The sequence below is a fragment of the Saccopteryx bilineata genome, chromosome 7 (assembly GCF_036850765.1).
Source record: "Saccopteryx bilineata isolate mSacBil1 chromosome 7, mSacBil1_pri_phased_curated, whole genome shotgun sequence".
Taxonomy (NCBI): domain Eukaryota; kingdom Metazoa; phylum Chordata; class Mammalia; order Chiroptera; family Emballonuridae; genus Saccopteryx; species Saccopteryx bilineata.
The window spans coordinates 70425210-70442886 of record NC_089496.1 but is presented as its reverse complement, the minus strand read 5'-3'; the positions used below and the strand labels follow the sequence as shown (position 1 = coordinate 70442886).

Sequence of the window (17677 nt, the reverse complement as noted above, 5' to 3'; positions counted from 1 at the left end):
TGGCTGCCTAAATTAGGTTCCCAGACCCAGTTTCCCCATGCATCGGGGTGGGGTACTTCCACCCCACACCATCAACAACTCTCAGACTCCAGCACGGTACCCAAGAATTCAACTCAATTCCAACACTATCTACCTGGAAATAGCAGAGATCCTACAAGTTTAGGGTTGAATCCTACAAGACTGCCCCCAACCCCACCCCCACTTCTGACACCAGCTGCAAGCCCAGGCAATGCCTCATTTATGTCCCAGAGGTTCTGAAAGATTGACCAGCTACAGATTGGAGGTTCTAATGACCCTTTCCAACTCAAAATGCTAATTTTAAGTCCAAGTTGTTATCTGTATTATAACCAACTGGCTATAAGAAGTTCCCACAAGCCCCTCTCCTTGGGTTCAATTAATTTGTTAGAATGGCTCTTATAGAACTCAGAAAAACAAATACACAGGAAAAATTATGAATCCAAACTAGATAATAATGCCCAGCCAGGTGCACTAGCATTCTCTTTGCTGTGCAGCTGTCTGTAATGCTCTGTTAGAACCTTACCTAAAAAGAGCAGTGAGAAGATCAGATATGAACTTCATGGACAAAAAACTATCATTTGTTTTGTTGGCCGTTTTAGTTTTGCCCCTACCAGCTTTTTCGTTAAGGATGTCAGAGAGTTTCTGGTAACATGTAAATAAGCTCAGAATGTCTTCAAACTTATTCTTACTGTGTAAAGAAAAAAAGAGAATAAGGTCAAAGACAAACATCAGAATATTGTGGTTTACTATTACATACAGTCTTAAGAAAATCAGTCTTCTTTAGATGCTTTTAGACACAACAGTATGAATGAATGAACCTTCACTAACATGTAAACTCCCAATCTTGCCGCTCTGTCTTGGTTATTTTTTCCTCCCTTATTTAGACCACTCAATACACAGCGTGAAAGTTCAATACTGCCACCAATCCAAATTTAATAAAATCGGGAGTTCTTGAGTTCAGGGTTTGGTAAATTTTGAATAAATAAATGCCTGCTAGAAGCACGACATTCATCACCCTGTTTGGCATAGGTTTTAATGTTCTCTGGTAAAAAGAACAGCGTCTGGTCTTAGGCTAGATATCTATTCAGGAGATCATGTCAGGGTCTGTAGTAAAATAGAGTTATTAGGCAAACTGTGGTTCGAGTCACAGCGATACCTTACCTGAAATTACTAATGGAGAAGTTATATTCAATTAGAACCTCACAAACTCCCATTACAAGAGAAGCACAGATGTTATTTTTGATGCCGATACCAGTGGTCTGAGAAAAATCTGCTGATTTGTCCTAGAAGACATAAGATAAAAACTAACAAGCTACCAAAAACCTCTATTATTCATTATACCTGAGATTTAGCAATTACCAGTTCAAAGTCTTCTAGTTCACTCTTAATCATTCGGTTAGTTATAGACTCCAACATATCATCTAACTCTTGGTAGAATCCTTCATCCTCCTCCTCCTCCTCCTCTTCATCCTGGTGCATGGGCAGCACTTTACTCTTGTACCAGGCCAAACAGTGCTGAACACAACATAGCAGATGACCCTGTACAAGAAAATAATAATCAAGTATTCTTGAGTGTTCAGGGACAACCTGTGAAGCTGCTGTTAATCAACAACATAATTCTTATCTATAAGGCTTAAGTAAATTATTCATTAGCACAACAAATTAAATCAATCCCAATTAGCAAAAGTAGAAAAATAGTAAACTAACAGAGGCATGGTTTTCTGACCTTTCCCAAAGGAACTGGCTTTATAAGTAGCTGACACGTCAGAATACAACAGCCAATGTGCTACTTCTGATCGGGTATAAACACCACGAAACCAGGCTGTGTAGTAAGTCCACACCAGCTTCTCTATGTCCCAGAGGCTACTCTAAAGATGGGGTTTTGTGTTGAAGGACTGAAAGATCAACATGGCATCTCCTAAGCTAAGGACATCTCATGGCCTAGGAGGTCCATGTATGAAGACTATGACAATAATTCCGTGACCATGAGTTCTAAACCATATGTAATGGTGGAGTTCCTGTTTTATCTTCTCTTACCTGTCCTTCTGACGCTAGATAACAGGAATAAAAAACCAACCTGTTCTAGTTTCTCTGAAGGGTCAACAGACTGCCAGTTTCAGCTCAGCCTAAACCATATACTCCCTCCAGACTAATGAAGCAGGTTCCCTGGGTTCATCTGCTACCAGGTGACCTCTTTTAATCTAAAGTATATTTATTTAGTACTATAATCAAAGAGCCATAAATGGGAGAAAAAATGCTCCTTGGGGAAAGTGGTGCATATCCTGACTTAGTAAAATGCTGACAAAAAGATATCTTACCAATAGACACAGGTGACACTGGGTCAGAAAAAAAAAGCAGGGAAGATTTAAGAGTGAAAATTCTTTGGGAGTAGCAGAAAGAGAGCTTCCCCGATACCTTTAGAAAGATTTTTCTATAGATCAACCCTATTAACAGGGTTGATATGTTAACGTAACACTAAAAATGATGCTTACGGCAGGAATAAAAGTCTTACCAGTGGTTCTTGTAGAGAGATCTGATCTCCTTGGGTCAAAATACAAGCTTCTAATTTCAGAGGAGGCAGCACATCAGATTGTGGCTCATAGAACTGTTTCAACTAAAGATGGTAAAGAAAAAAAATGACATGGCTCATGCCTGCTTTTCACATTTTTTTTTTGTATTTTTCTGAAGTGAGAAGCGGGGAGGCAGACAGACAGAAAAACTCCCGCATGCACCCAACTAGGATCCACCCAGCAAGCCCACTAGGGGTGATGCTCTGCCCGTCTGGGCATTGCTCCATTGTAACCGGAGCCATTCTAGTGCCTGAGGCAGAGGCCATGGAGCCATCCTCAGTGCCCAGGTCAACTTTGCTCCAGTGGAGCCTTGGCTGTGGGAGAGAGAGAGAGAGAAAGAAGAGGGGGAAGGGTGGAGAAGCAGATGGGCCCTTCTTCTGTGTGCCCTGACTGGGAATCAAAACCGGGACTTCCACATGCTGGGCCGATGCTCTACTACTGAGCCAACCGGCCAAGGCTTGCTTTTCACTTTTTTAAATGGTCAACTAATGGCACTTTTAATGTATGATACCTTCTAAGACATATTTCCAAATCTGCAAAAAGAATGTGGCAAAAAAAAAAAAAAGAATGTGACAAAATTTGTATTGCTTTGGCTCACCCACATCCTGTGCCCTTATTTTAGGCATAGTGCTAATTAAGATCTTTCCTATTTCACTTCTATTACCTTGTCCACAAAACACCATACACTCTCATACCGATTCCTACTCTTGCACAGGCAATAGGCATTTTAGTATAGCTTGATAATTAGCAAGTGGACTCTAGAGTCAGAAAGGCTGAGTCCAAAAAATCTAGTCCCACCACTTACGATTTCAGTAAAGGTATGCCTTGGTTCCTCATCTGTGACATGAGGATTCTATTGATATAAATGTATAAGGTTGTTTAAGGTCGCCAGCTTGAGCACGAGCTTATTTGGCTTGAGCAAAAGGCTCACCAGCTTGGACCCAAGGTCACTGGCTCGAGCGAGGGGTTGCTCGGTCTACTGAAGGCCCACCACAGTAAAGGCACATATGAGAAAGCAATCAATGAACAACTAAGGTGTTGCAACGAGAAACTGATGATTGATGCTTCTCATCTCTCTCCATTCCTGTCTGTCTGTCCCTATCTATCCCTCTCACTGATTCTCTCTCTGTCCCTGTAAAAAAATAAAATAAAATAAAAATAAAGAAAACAAACACTATTTGGCACATAAGAGCTCAAAATATCCATCACACTTAGGAGGTAGACTGTTAACTGAGAGAGTTAACTGTTAGACAACAGTATTGTAGGTACACTAATGGTAATTAAAATGAAACATCAAGCCCTGGCCGGTTGGCTCAGCGGTAGAGCGTCGGCCTAGCGTGCGGAGGACCCGGGTTCGATTCCCGGCCAGGGCACATAGGAGAAGCGCCCATTTGCTTCTCCACCCCTCCGCCGCGCCTTCCTCTCTGTCTCTCTCTTCCCCTCCCGCAGCCAAGGCTCCATTGGAGCAAAGATGGCCCGGGCGCTGGGGATGGCTCTGTGGCCTCTGTCCCAGGCGCTAGAGTGGCTCTGGTCGCAACATGGCGACACCCAGGAGGGTCGCAACATGGCGACGCCCAGGATGGGCAGAGCATCGCCCCCTGGTGGGCAGAGCGTCGCCCCCTGGTGGGCGTGCCGGGTGGATCCCGGTCGGGCGCATGCGGGAGTCTGTCTGACTGTCTCTCCCTGTTTCTAGCTTCAGAAAAATGCAAAAAAAAAAAAAAAAAAAAAAAAAAAGAAACATCAAGACAGTATCACATTCCACAGGCACATGTACCAGTACTATTTGGGAACTACCATATATTGTGAAGTCTGGACAATGTCAATCGCCTCTCAATGCCCCTTTATCTGTTTTCTATATCCATACAAATATTTTTTACCTGTGCCAGCAGAGTCTGCATAATTGAATTCGCCAGCTGAGAGTTTCTACGAAGGACATCATAAAACCCCTAAGAGGAATCAAACAGAAAACAAATAAACTCTGTAACAGAGATACCAGTGATTCGGGCAATCACAACTTTAAAATGACACTCTTTCCTTAAGTCTATTCTCAGTTCTTTGAAAAAGATGAAGACATTTTTTTTTTTTTGTATTTTTCTGAAGCTGGAAACGGGGAGAGACAGTCAGACAGACTCCCGCATGTGCCCGACCGGGATCCACCCGGCACGCCCACCAGGGGCGACGCTCTGCCCACCAGGGGGCGATGCTCTGCCCCTCTGGGGGGTCGCTCTGTCGCGACCAGAGCCACTCTAGCGCCTGGGGCAGAGGCCAAGGAGCCATCCCCAGCGCCTGGGCCATCTTTGCTCCAATGGAGCCCCGCTGCGGGAGGGGAAGAGAGAGACAGAGAGGAAGGAGAGGGGGAGGGGTGGAGAAGCAGATGGGCGCTTCTCCTATGTGCCCTGGCCGGGAATCGAACCCGGGTCCCCCGCACACCAGGCTGACGCTCTACCACTGAGCCAACCGGCCAGGGCCAAAAGATGAAGACATTAAAGCACTCAGAAAGTTCAGGTTAGTGCCTAAACGAAAAAGAGGTCTCTCAATACTGAGAACTGGATCAATAAGCTGACCACATTCCTCACAATTATTAAACACCAGGTCACTTCTGGCTTTGGAGTACTCTACTCCTTCATTCAGGGATGTTCTAGGCGCTCATTCCTTTCTCTCATCCTACATAACTGCCTTCACTTTTAAGACATTCTTTCCACTTGGTTTCTGGTGTTTCAAAAGTGCCTGTTGACCCAAAGCCACCTAATGTGAATGACCAGGGTATTTCCCCCATTCCAAAATTTCCTAGTCTTTAAACTGATCAAATTAAAACCCTGGAAGAACTTTCTTTTTGAAACAGGGAAAAAAGATTGTACAGTCTATCTGTGAGAAAAAGCAAATGAGAACTGATCTAAGCCCCCCCCCCAATATGTGTGTCTGTATGTGTGTATGTGTGTGTGTGTATTTTTTTAATTAAAATAAAATAGAAACAAGCCCTGGCGAGTTAATTCAGTTGGTTAGAGCGTCATCCTGAAACAACTAAGTTGTGGGTTTGATCCCTAATCAGGGCACATGTGGGAAACAACCAACGAATGCACAATTAGGTAGAGCACAAAATGAATACTTCTCTCTCTCTAAAATCAATCAATCAATTAAAAAAGGAGAGAAACAAAGGAAAATCAGCCCTAAAATATATTAAAATATTTTATAAACATATAACTATAAAAGATACTTTGTGGTCTTGGCATGAAAACCTAGATACAAAATAACAGTATACCACACAAACATATATCATACTTAGTATATACAAAGGTGGCAATAATGTCTGAACAACTACCTAATCTGAGGGAGAAGTTATATAGCAAATTTTTTATTTTTTATATATATATATATTATAATTTGCTTATTTATCAGCAAAACAAACTCCAGATGAACTAAGTAGCTAAACATAAAAAACAAAACCATAAAAAAAAAAAAAAAAAAAAAACTAAAAGGCCCTGGCAGGTTGGCTCAGCGGTAGAGCGTCGGCCTAGCGTGCAGAGGACCCGGGTTCGATTCCCGGCCAGGGCACACAGGAGAAGCGCCCATTTGCTTCTCCACCCCTCTGCCGTACTTTCCTCTCTGTCTCTCTCTTCCCCTCCCGCAGCCAAGGCTCCATTGGAGCAAAGATGGCCCGGGCGCTGGGGATGGCTCTGTGGCCTCTACCTCAGGCGCTAGAGTGGCTCTGGTCGCAACATGGCGACGCCCAGGATGGGCAGAGCATCGCCCCCTGGTGGGCAGAGCGTCGCCCCTGGTGGGCGTGCCAGGTGGATCCCGGTCAGGCGCATGCGGGAGTCTGTCTGACTGTCTCTCCCCGTTTCCAGCTTCAGAAAAATGAAAAAAAAAAAACAAAAAAAAAAAACTAAAAGAAAATGTTAGTGAATATTCATTGGAAGAATAAGGATGGACTCTACACAAAAATAGATGTCTCAAAGGAAAAGATCGATTGATTTAACCACCAAAAATCAGTATTTCTATAGGTCTAAAAGGATCATAATTACTTTTTAAAAAGTTAATGGGAATCTGGCTTACACTTGAAACAAAATTTTTATATCAAACATAGTTTTTACAAGCAGGTAAAGCACTAAATCTTTGATGAATAAATGGAAACCAGTATCCTAACAGATTTAACTAGGTCTATGATCCATTTCAAGTTAAATTTAAAAATTCAAAGCTGCTTAAGAGATTATTTTTTGCATGGTGATGACTGTGCATAAGAGTTAATGTACAATACATCTAAGACTGCTATCCTCAGTAAAGCCTGTGCAAGGTTGGCCCTTGGCTGGTGGCTGGGAATTTAGCCTACACTGATACAAAACTTTTCCTCAACGATAGGAGAGGTTTACTGCGCCTAAACTGTGCAAACAATATGGTTTATGCTGAAGATCTGTTCTGGGCCTTTGAAGTTTCGGTATGTGCCAAGCCCATGTGCCTACATGACCAGCTCCGATAAAACCTTGATGCCAAGTCTCTAATAAGCTTCTTTCCTAGTAGGAAACTTTGCTCATGTTGTCACAATGCATTTGCTGGAGGAATTAAGTGCATCCTGTACAACCCCATGTTGAAAGGACTCTTAGAAGTCTACACCTGGTTTCCTTGGAGCTCATCTTGTGCCCCTTGCCTCTGCGGATTTGCGTTTGTATCCTTTAACAAATCAATCTTAGCCAAGAGAACAAATACATACTGAGTCTGGTGAGTCCTTCTGTAGGAATCTTTAAACATGGGATGGTTTGGGGAACCCACAATACAATGAACAGTGTGCCAGCACCATCTGTTGAAAAGACCATCCTTTCTCCACAAATTACCGTGAGATTTGGTCAAAACTTCACTGGACAACTCTTTCAATCCTTGATCTTTCTAGGTCCTTTACATATCACATCAATTTTAGAATGGTCTTCAGTGTACATATCTTGTTCAACACATCCTTAAGTGTTTATTTACTTAAATATATTATTTTATTTCAATTTGATTGTTCATTGCTAGTAAATAGAACTATGATTTTTGCCTGCTTACTATCTTGCACACCACAGCCTTACTAAGCTATTTTACAGATTCTTTGGTACAGTCTATGGACACAGTGTGAATCTAGCAGCTTCACATCATCCTTTCAAATCTGTATGTATTTCTTTTTCTTGCCTTGCTGCATCAGGGACGACCTTCACTTCAACGCTGAACAGAAGTGCTTCTTCTATTCAAATATCTTTGTTTCTCATCATACAGGAAAGCATCAGTCTCTTACCTTTTAACATTAGATGCAGGTTTCACAAACACCCTTTATCAGGCTGTGTTTCCTTCCAATCTTAGTTTGTTGAGAATTTGAGAGATTTTTATTGCAAATGAATTTCGAACAAAGATTTTTTAAAAGAATTTTTAAAAATTCAGTGCTTGCCGGCCCTGGCCGGTTGGCTCAGCGGTAGAGCGTCAGCCTGGCATGCAGGGGACCAGGGTTCGATTCCCGGCCAGGGCACATAGGAGAAGCGCCCATTTGCTTCTCCATCCCCCCCCCCTCCTTCCTCTCTGTCTCTCTCTTCCCCTCCCGCAGCCAAGGCTCCATTGGAGCAAAGATGGCCCGGGCGCTGGGGATGGCTCCTCGGCCTCTGCCCCAGGCGCTGGAGTGGCTCTGGTCGCGGCAGAGCGACGCCCCGGAGGGGCAGAGCATCGCCCCCTGGTGGGCAGAGCGTTGCCCCTGGTGGGCGTGCCGGGTGGATCCCGGTCGGGCGCATGCGGGAGTCTGTCTGACTGTCTCTCCCCGTTTCCAGCTTCAGAAAAATACAAAAAAAAAAAAAAAAAAAATTCAGTGCTTGCCATGGTGTGCCAACACACTTTAAATGTTCTATTCTTTAACCCAGCAATGTGACCAAACACTCAGATTCAACAATGTTCACAGAGAGAAAAAGGCAAAAATGTAAATATTCAAAAATAGTTAATATATTACTATACATCCATAAAGAATATCTAGCACTAAAAATCATGTCAGAAAACATTTATAAAAGAATGAGAAGGGCCCTGGCCGGTTGGCTCAGTGGTAGAGCGTTGGCCTGGTGTGCAGAAGTCCCGGGTTCAATTCCCGGCCAGGGCACACAAGAGAAGTGCCCATCTGCTTCTCCACCCCTCCCTCTCTCCTTCCTCTCTGTCTCTCTCTTCCCCTCCTGCAGCCGAGGCTCCATTGGAGCAAAGATGGCCCGGGCACTGGGGATGGCTCCTTGGCCTCTGCCCCAGGCGCTAGAGTGGCTTTGGTTACAACAGAGCGACACCCCGGAGGGGCAGAGCATCGCCCCCTGGTGGGCAGAGCGTCGCCCCTGGTGGGCGTGCCGGGTGGATCCCGGTCGGGCACATGCGGGAGTCTGTCTGACTGTCTCTCCGTTTCCAGCTTCAGAAAAATACAAAAAAGTTAAAAAAAAATTAAAAAAAAAGAATGAGAAGGTACTTTCACAATATAATAACAAAAGCTATATAAATTCCATAATTCCAATTTTGCATGAGTATACATATATGAGTGGTGTGATTAGGGATTATTTAAAAAGACTTCTCTATTTTCCATATTTTCTACAATAAGACTAAAAAACCCTGTGCTTGGCAACTACTGTAGCTCAGTGTTATTTTAAGAATGTTAAATGAAAGTATTATAACAGTTGCTCTTTGAAATGACTTCCACTTAATCTACTTGATAGATTATCTACCGTTCTCCATCGATGAACGTGCACGCTGAAGCACTGACACACCGAAGGCTAGACATAGTCGTGTGTCCTCCGTGACAGCACACTTTTGTTCCCACTGGCTGAATCATATGCTAATCACAAGCCAGTAGCTGCATTTTCCCCTCGTTTCTGCTAACTGTACTGTCATCATAACTGTGTGATTTAACCAGACATCCTGTAAAATGTTAGAAAACAAAATGCAGAAAGAAAAAGAAGTTGTTTTCATTAAAAACTAAGCTGAAAAATTAAAAAACTAAGCTGAACGTTTTAGAAAGACAAATAAAAGTGCCTAAAATCATTTTCTGATGAATTACGGGTAAGATGCTTATAAAAACTAGTGAACAAACTGGAGACATTTGGGTTTCTGTACTAACACTTTAAGTAAACAAAAGCTTGAAATTATTGGCAATAAATTAAAGTTATGAAAATAAATAAATAAATAAAAAATAAAGTTATGGTTTATTTAACAAGCAGTAAGTTCCAAACAGCAGACTTATACTCAAAAACAAAAGGACTAGACTTTAAAACAAAAGACAGACACATAAACAGTACATGTCAACATTTCAAATTAAAACAAAATGTTTATGGTGTTTTAACTATTCTTTATGATTCCTCAACTTAAACAACCTTTAACTACTGGTCCCAACTGCATCAGATAAGAATGTTACACTTTTATCATCAGAAAAAAATTTTATTAAAATAAAAAAGTTTGTTAGTTAGGGGACTGTTACCTCATAAAGCATGAGCCGAACATCAGCCTGCTGGCCTAAGCATCGTCTCAAACTATCGATGATCTCAAGGCAAAAAGCTTCATTGGCAACAGAACTGTAGCGACTGTGGACATCCACATGGACCTGAAAGAGATGCCGGTTCTATCTTACCAAAGTAGTCTCCACTAAGGAGGTAAAAAGGGACAACAGCCTGACCTGTGGTGGCGCAGTGGATAAAGCGTCAACCTGGAAACACTGAGGTTGCTGGTTCAAAACCCTGGCTAGCCCGGTCAAGGCACATATGGGAGTTGATGCTTCCTGCTCCTCCCCCTTCTCTCTCTCTCTCTCTCTCTCTCTCTCACACCCCCTCCTCTCTAAAAAATGAATAATAAAAAAAAATTTTAAAAAAGGGACTACATTCTCGGTCAAGGAAACTTAAGACTTAGCTTCCCCCATATGCCAAAACCCAGGACCAAGACAGACATTATAATCACCACTAGGCTATGGAAAGTATCACTTTCATTCTGGTTTAGAATAAAAGAATTTTCAAGCATTTTAACAAAATGAACTCTTCCCAAGCTCTCAAGATTTTTCTTGGCAATGTCAGCTGCTCAGGAAGGCACATGTTATTTCATGCCACTAGAGTCCAGTAACTCATAATATACTTGACTTTACTTAAAAGGCCTAAAAGACTTCCTTAAATGTCTTCAGCAGCTATAAGCAGCGAGCTCTTTTTGCTTCCACAAAATCCTGAGAGGGTTGGAGGTAGGTAGTTTTCAGTTTAACAATAAACATGACAATTATGCCCTTTATTTGATTTACATAATAAATTCAGCAATTATAAATCAAGAATTCCTAATCCCTAGCCCAGGCATTTTAGCAAGGTAGTAAATACTGACTGAGACTCAGAACTAGTTCTTTATAGGTTATATCACCGTGGGCAAGTTATCCTCTAACTCAGTTTTCTTATCCTTAAAATGGGGCCAAGGATAATAATAAACTAATAATACCTAGTGTTCCTAACATTTATTTATTGATTTTTTTTTTTTTTTTAGAGAGAGAGGAGTGAGAGAGACAGAGAGAGAGAGAGAGAGAGAAGGGGGAGGAGCAGGAAGCATCAACTCCTATATGTGCCTTGACCAGGCAAGCCCAAGGTTTCGAATAGGCGACCTCAGTGTTCCAGGTCGACACTTTATCCCACTGCGCCACCACAGGTCAGGCCCTAGTGTTCCTAACATTTAATCTATGCCATATGTTACAGACAAAAATTTTGTATAGAGCAATAAAGGATTTCTGATGAAACAGTTACATTAATGTCTGCTGCGTACAAATAGTGTAATTTAAATTATAAAGACAATTTTATTGTTCCAAAGCCCACACTACCAAATTATTGTAGTTTTGTTTTCTCAGATTAGAGTTTAATAGATATTCATGTATAAAGTAAACAAACTATTAAAGATGGAGTTAATAAATGTATTTAACTTCTGAAAATTACTCTAAAGATTAAATAAAATAATAAATGTGAAGCATTCGGCAGTGTCTAGTACAACAAAGTACAAATGAAGCACGTATAATTCAAAATTTTCTAGCAGCCAAATTTAAAAAGAAATAGATGAGATTAATTTTAATATTTTATTTAACCTAACATACACAAAATAGTCTCAACATGTAATCAACATTTAAAAATTGAGATAGTTTACATTTTCATTTCACTGTCTTTAAAATCCAGTGTCTTTTTATAAGCAAGAGAGACAAGACACACACAGAGAGAGACAGACAGAAAGGGACAGACAGAAAGGGAGAGAGATGAGAAGCATCAATTCTTTGTTGTGGCACCTTAGTTGTTCATTGATTGCTTTCTCATACATGCCTTGACCAGGGGCTCGGCTGAGCCAGTGACCCCTTGCTCAAGCCAGTGACCTTGGGCTTAAGCCAGCAACCATGGGGTCATGTCTATGATCCCATGCTCAAACCAGCAACTTTGGGCTTCAAGCCAGCGACCCTACCCTCAAGCCAGATGAGCCCGCACTGAAGCTGAAGACCTTGGGGTTTCGAACCTGGGTTCTCTGCATCCCAGGCCAATGCTCTATCCACTGTGCCACCACCTGGTCAGGCTCCAGTATGTCTTTTACACAAAAGCACAACTCAGTTTGGACTAGCCGCATTTCAAGTGTTCAGTTTTATAGCCACACTGAGTCTAGTGGCTACCATACTGGACAGCAGGTTAGCAATCAGCAGAGCTGCCGTAAGTGTTAACTGATTCCATCACCACTGTCACCATGATCGTGACTGTTTCAGGGCTGTTTGTACCACAGAACAGGAAGGAAAGAAACCAGTTTGCATGTCACCAACTCCTGCATCAATGCACAGACAAGTACAGGTGAGCAGTCCTTACCTGGCTGACACTGACAGTCTGACTGCACTGAGAGGACGACAAGCTGCCTAGAACTTTAAAGTTCTTCAGGAGCAGCAGAAACCCGGCCACTGCAGATTTTCGGGCATCAAGCTGTCTAGCTCAGGAACAGGCAGAAAAGCAATGAACGGTGTTAATTTCACAGGAACAGGCTTCTGGGTCAAAAAATCCAGTTAGTTTTGTACACAGAAAGAATACATGTCAACAGTGAAGCACAGAGCAAATGAACTGATACACTCAGAGAATCAGCCATTCACAGCAATTAGCAGTACAAGAATTCAGCTGATTTCTTCATTATCTGCTTAACCTGGTGACATTACCCCTACTTTCTTCTATCCTGACACATTCACGTAGGGAATGACAACAGAGTGCTGAGGGGTTGTACAATGACAACGCAAATATAAGTGCTGAATTGCAAAAAAAAAAAAAATTATTTCCCCCATGTCTAAAGGAGCGCTTTCCCTCTTCACAGGGGAGTGCCATGCTTGGTGCCTATAAACCCTGCACCTAGAAAAATGGTCCACTCATCCCACTGAGGCACAATGATTAATCCACGTGATAGGTACAATTCGACCTTAGCCTATCAGACATGCCTCTGGGTAAGGAGCAGCAAAAACTATCACTTCTACAACAGGGATACTCACCAGCTGTTCCTCTGGACAGCCATGGGTACAACACACTGCCAATGCGATATTAATTAGGCATCTTATACTTAAAGTGCCAAATGATTTCCACCTATTACTTGTTTCAGATTATTTTCTAGGTGATGGTATTATCATCTTTAGCTTATATACTAAGAAATAAAGGAAGAGAGGTCAAAAAGTATTGGCTAAGCCAAAAAACAAAAGACTGAGACCTCTCAACAATTTATTTAGTCATCACTAGACCACAATTCTGATGTTCACTGAAATAATTTTTTTTGAATGTGTTCTTTTTCTTTGAGTTTTTTAAAAAATATATTATTCTTGCCTGACTAGGCGGTGGCGCAGTGAATAGAGCATCAGACTGGGAAGCGGAGGACCTAGGTTCAAGACCCTGAGGTCGCCAGCTTGAGTGCGGGCTCATCTGGTTTGAGCAAGGCTCACCAGCTTAAGTCCAAGGTCACTGGCTCAAGCAAGGGGTTACTCGGTCTGCTGTAGCCCTCCAGTCAAGGCACATATGAGAAATCAATCAATGAACAAATAAGGTGCGGCAATGAAGAATTGAAGTTTCTCATCTCTCTCCCTTCCTGTCTGTCCCTATCTGTCCCTCTCTCTGACTCTGTCTCTGCCACAAAGGGGAAAGAAATATATATATATATATTTTTTTTCTTCTTCTTCTTCTTAATAATGATGTTTTCTTCAGAGCTGTTGGCAGTTGGCACTGGAACCTTGTCTTGAAGGCTGAGTGTACAGAATACTTTGATCACAAGCTCAAACTCCAGCTCCATCACCAACTACTATTTGCCTTTGGAAAGGCACTTTTCTAAGCCTTGGTGTCCCGATCTGTAAAATGGGAACTGCAATGACTCTCACGTCATAGGACTGCTCTGAAGACTCTGAGATAAAGCACTTAGCACAATGCCTTGCTCAATGAAAGTATTCCACAGGGTCAGGAATTAGCACACCCACTGTGACCTCATTGCACAAGGAGATGGCAGAGAGAACTTTATGTAACATTAGATGGCACTACGTCTTAGTCTCACAGGACACTCCATACCTGGCAAACATAGCTTTCCGAAGGACAAGTATCAGTGAGTCTCTCACAGACATGCTTACTTTGAGAAGGGGCTGAAAGAGAACAAAGCAGAGGGTAAAGCAGAACAAGCTTGAGTATGATTAGCCTAAGCGCCTTTCTACCCAATACTATCACCATTTGGTTTATCCAAGGCACTTTGGTTCTACTTTATACACGTTTCTTTTTTTTTTTTTTAATATATATTTTTTTTATTTATTTATTTTTTATACACGTTTCAATGTGTGTCACACTTAGGAAAATGGACAACAGTGTACTTGAAATACTAAATTGGAACTAGCTGTGAATGACTTTAAATTTATTGTCCTCAATTAGTAATTTTTAATTTTTATTTATTTATTTTAGAGAGAGGGGAAGGGAGGGGGGAAAGAAGGAGGAAGAAAGGGAGGGAGAACAGGGGGAGAAAATGAGAAGGGAAAGAGAGAGATTGTTTTTTTTTTGTTTGTTTGTTTTTTTGTATTTTTCTGAAGCTGGAAACGGGGAGAGACAGTCAGACAGACTCCTGCATGCGCCCGACCGGGATCCACCCGGCATGCCCACCAGGGGCAACGCTCTGCCCACCAGGGGGCAATGCTCTGCCCCTCCGGGGCGTTGCTCTGCCGCAACCAAAGCCACTCTAGCGCCTGGGGCAGAGGCCAAGGAGCCATCCCCAGCACCCGGGCCATCTTTGTTCCAATGGAGCCTCGGCTGCGGGAGGGGAAGAGAAAGACAGAGAGGAAGGAGAGGGGGAGGGGTGGAGAAGCAGATGGGCACTTCTCTTGTGTGCCCTGGCCAGGAATCGAACCCGGGACTTCTGCACGCCAGGCCGACGCTCTACCACTGAGCCAACCAGCCAGGGCGAGAGAGATTGATTTGTTGTTCCACTTATTTATGCATTCATTAGTTGTCCTTGCATGGGCCCTGACCGGAGATCAAACCTACAACCTTGGTGTATGGGGATGAGGCTCCAACCAACTGAGCTACCTAGCCAGGTTACTAATTGTCTAAGAGCCTTTCAATTACTTCACTACCTTGAAAGTGAGTCAAAAGACAGAGAACAATGTTATAAAGAGGAGGCAAACTTAGAAAACAGTCTAGAGCTTGGTATTCCTGCCTTTTTTTTTAATACAAAGTTTTATGCTTTAGAATCAAGAGAAATAGATTTCTTGGACATATATATTTATAAAGAAACACATCAGGCCCTGGCCAGTTGGCTCAGCAGTAGAGTCTCAGCTCAGCGTGTGGAAGTCCTAGGTTCAATTCCTGGTCAGGGCACACAGAAGAGGCAACCATCTGCTTCTGCACCCCTCCCCCCACTACATCTCTTTCTCTCTTCTCCTCCCAAAGCCATGGCTCGAATGGTTCAAGCAAAGTTGGTCCTGGGCACTGAGGATGACTACATGGGCAACAGAGGTGCAGTCCCAAATGGGCAGAGCATCACCTGGAAGGGAGCTTGCTGGGTGGATCCTGGTTGGGGCACCTGTGGGAGTCTGTCTCTGCCTCCCTGCCTCTCACTTAATAGTAATAACAATAATAATTTTAAAAAAAAGAAACATCAGACTTCCATCACACTTACAGCTCAGTTTTGACAAGCTCCTTAGGAGACTTACCTGCACTGCCTTCAGCAGCCCTTGTACAGTTTGCAGGGGCAGAAAGTATAAATAGTCAAAACTTTCTGTGACTTTAGAAGAACAACTTTGAAGAACTAAGGGTGAATATATGATGATATTTGAAAGCAATTCTGAAAAAACAGAATCTATAATGAGTTGCCTCAAATAAAAATAGGAAATACTTCAAATAAAAGGAAAATTAAAATGGGGAAAGAAAGAAAATGATAAAAAGTTTCTTTCTCAAGTCAAATATACTGCAATGTAAATTTCTACTGGTCCTATTTTTCTATGGTTGCTGTAACCAGGATACTTTAACTTTCTTCTGCAATAGTGTAAGACTACAAAAATTAACCTTGCTGAAAGAAACCCAATATACTGCCAAGACAAGTAGCATAGCGCCTTCATCTTTCTGAGCTAAACCAATAAACTTACCAACTCTGATCATGTATAAATGTATGTATAATGGTACTATAAGGAATATACAAAAGTGGAAAACATGGTTTCTCTCCCTTCAAGAATTTTAATTTAGTTGGAAGTCAAGTAATTACATTTTAAAAGAACAAAGAGGTAAAAACCAAAACACCAAATATCTAATAATCCTAATCATAGCTAAATGCCTAGCAAACTGTAAAGAAAGAAATCACACAGGAGTTCAAAGAAAGAGATCATTATGGGTTGACCGTGCTTTAGCAAAGCTGAGAGGTGAAGGAAGTTAACTAGGCTTTGAACGATGGGCCACATTTAGCTGCACTAGAATCCAGGAAGGCCTACTGTGAGGGAAAAGCAGGAGTCAAGGTGCAGGAATGGAAAGTGGACAATGGGGACGTCTGTGGAGTTGGAGTGAAGGATCAAAGCATATAAATAATTGAAGTTAATGCAAATTGTCAAGGACCTTAAGTGCCAAGATAAAGAGCAGACAAGTTAGGACAGAAGAAATTAGTGATCTTCAAGTGACGGAGTGGTGTTCTAGGAATACTTATGTGGTGGCAACATGTAAGCTGACTTGCTACAGAGAGAAGAGGAAACAGAAAGACTGGTTAGGAAGCTGTGGCAGTGGTCTAGGTGCAAGGTTATGAGACAGGAACTGAGTAATGGGTGTGCAAGGGGGAGAGAGAAGGATAAAGTGCCTGACCAGGCAGTGGTGCAGTAGATGGGGCACTGGACTAGGACGCAGGAAACCCAGGTTCAGGGTCCCGAGGTTGCTGGCTGGAGTGGGGCTCATCTGGTTCGAGCAAGGCTCACCAGCTTGAGCCCAAGGTCACTGGCTTGAGCGAGGGGTCACTCAGTCTGCTGCAGCCCCGCGGTCAAGGCACATATGAGAAAGCAATTGGTGGACAACTAGGGTGTCGCAGCGAAGAGCTGGTGCTTCTCGTCTCTCTCCTTTCCTGTCTGTCTGTCCCTATCTGTCCTTCTCTCTGTCTCTTCACTCACACACAAACACACACAAAAAAAGGATAAAGTAACAGTAAGAGGGAAAGAATGGAAGAATTTTGGAAAGATAAATAATTCCAGCTTCTGGGACTCGGAAAGCCAGGCTTCAGATGATAGAAATAGTGGCAATAAAAAGAGGAAGTTGTTTGAAAGAAACTGCCTTGCATCTGAGATTTGAGGGAAAACAAATACTAAGTGGAAACATCCAGCAGAATGAAAGCACTGAACCAAGGAAAAGGGCAGTCCAGACATAAAGGTTTGGGAGCCATGCCCACAAAAATAACTGAAATCACAAAAGAGGTATGCAGCCTGACCAGGTGGTGGTGCAGTGGATACAGCGTCAGCCTAGGATGCTGAGGACCCAGGTTCAAAACCCCAAGGTCACCAGCTTGAGCACAGGTTCATCCAGCTTGACTGCAGGGTCACTGGTTTGAGTGAGGGATCATCGACATAACCCCATGGCTTGAGCCCAGAGGTCACTGGTTTGAAGCCC

General features: G+C 42.6%; 1 protein-coding gene across 3 annotated transcripts in view; it reads right to left on the bottom strand.

Moving 5' to 3' along the window:
- FANCI (FA complementation group I) overlaps positions 1–17677 on the bottom strand; it is a 63938-nt gene that overhangs the window by 18987 nt on the left and 27274 nt on the right. For all 3 annotated transcript variants that reach the window (XM_066240307.1, XM_066240306.1, XM_066240305.1), the window contains exons 15-23: positions 15754–15884; positions 14129–14199; positions 12413–12527; positions 10039–10161; positions 4466–4534; positions 2531–2632; positions 1378–1557; positions 1180–1301; positions 542–706 (exon numbers count right to left, since the gene is read on the bottom strand). In XM_066240307.1, the coding sequence (XP_066096404.1) occupies positions 542–706; positions 1180–1301; positions 1378–1557; positions 2531–2632; positions 4466–4534; positions 10039–10161; positions 12413–12527; positions 14129–14199; positions 15754–15884 (1078 nt within the window). The remainder of the gene's footprint in view (positions 1–541; positions 707–1179; positions 1302–1377; positions 1558–2530; positions 2633–4465; positions 4535–10038; positions 10162–12412; positions 12528–14128; positions 14200–15753; positions 15885–17677) is intronic.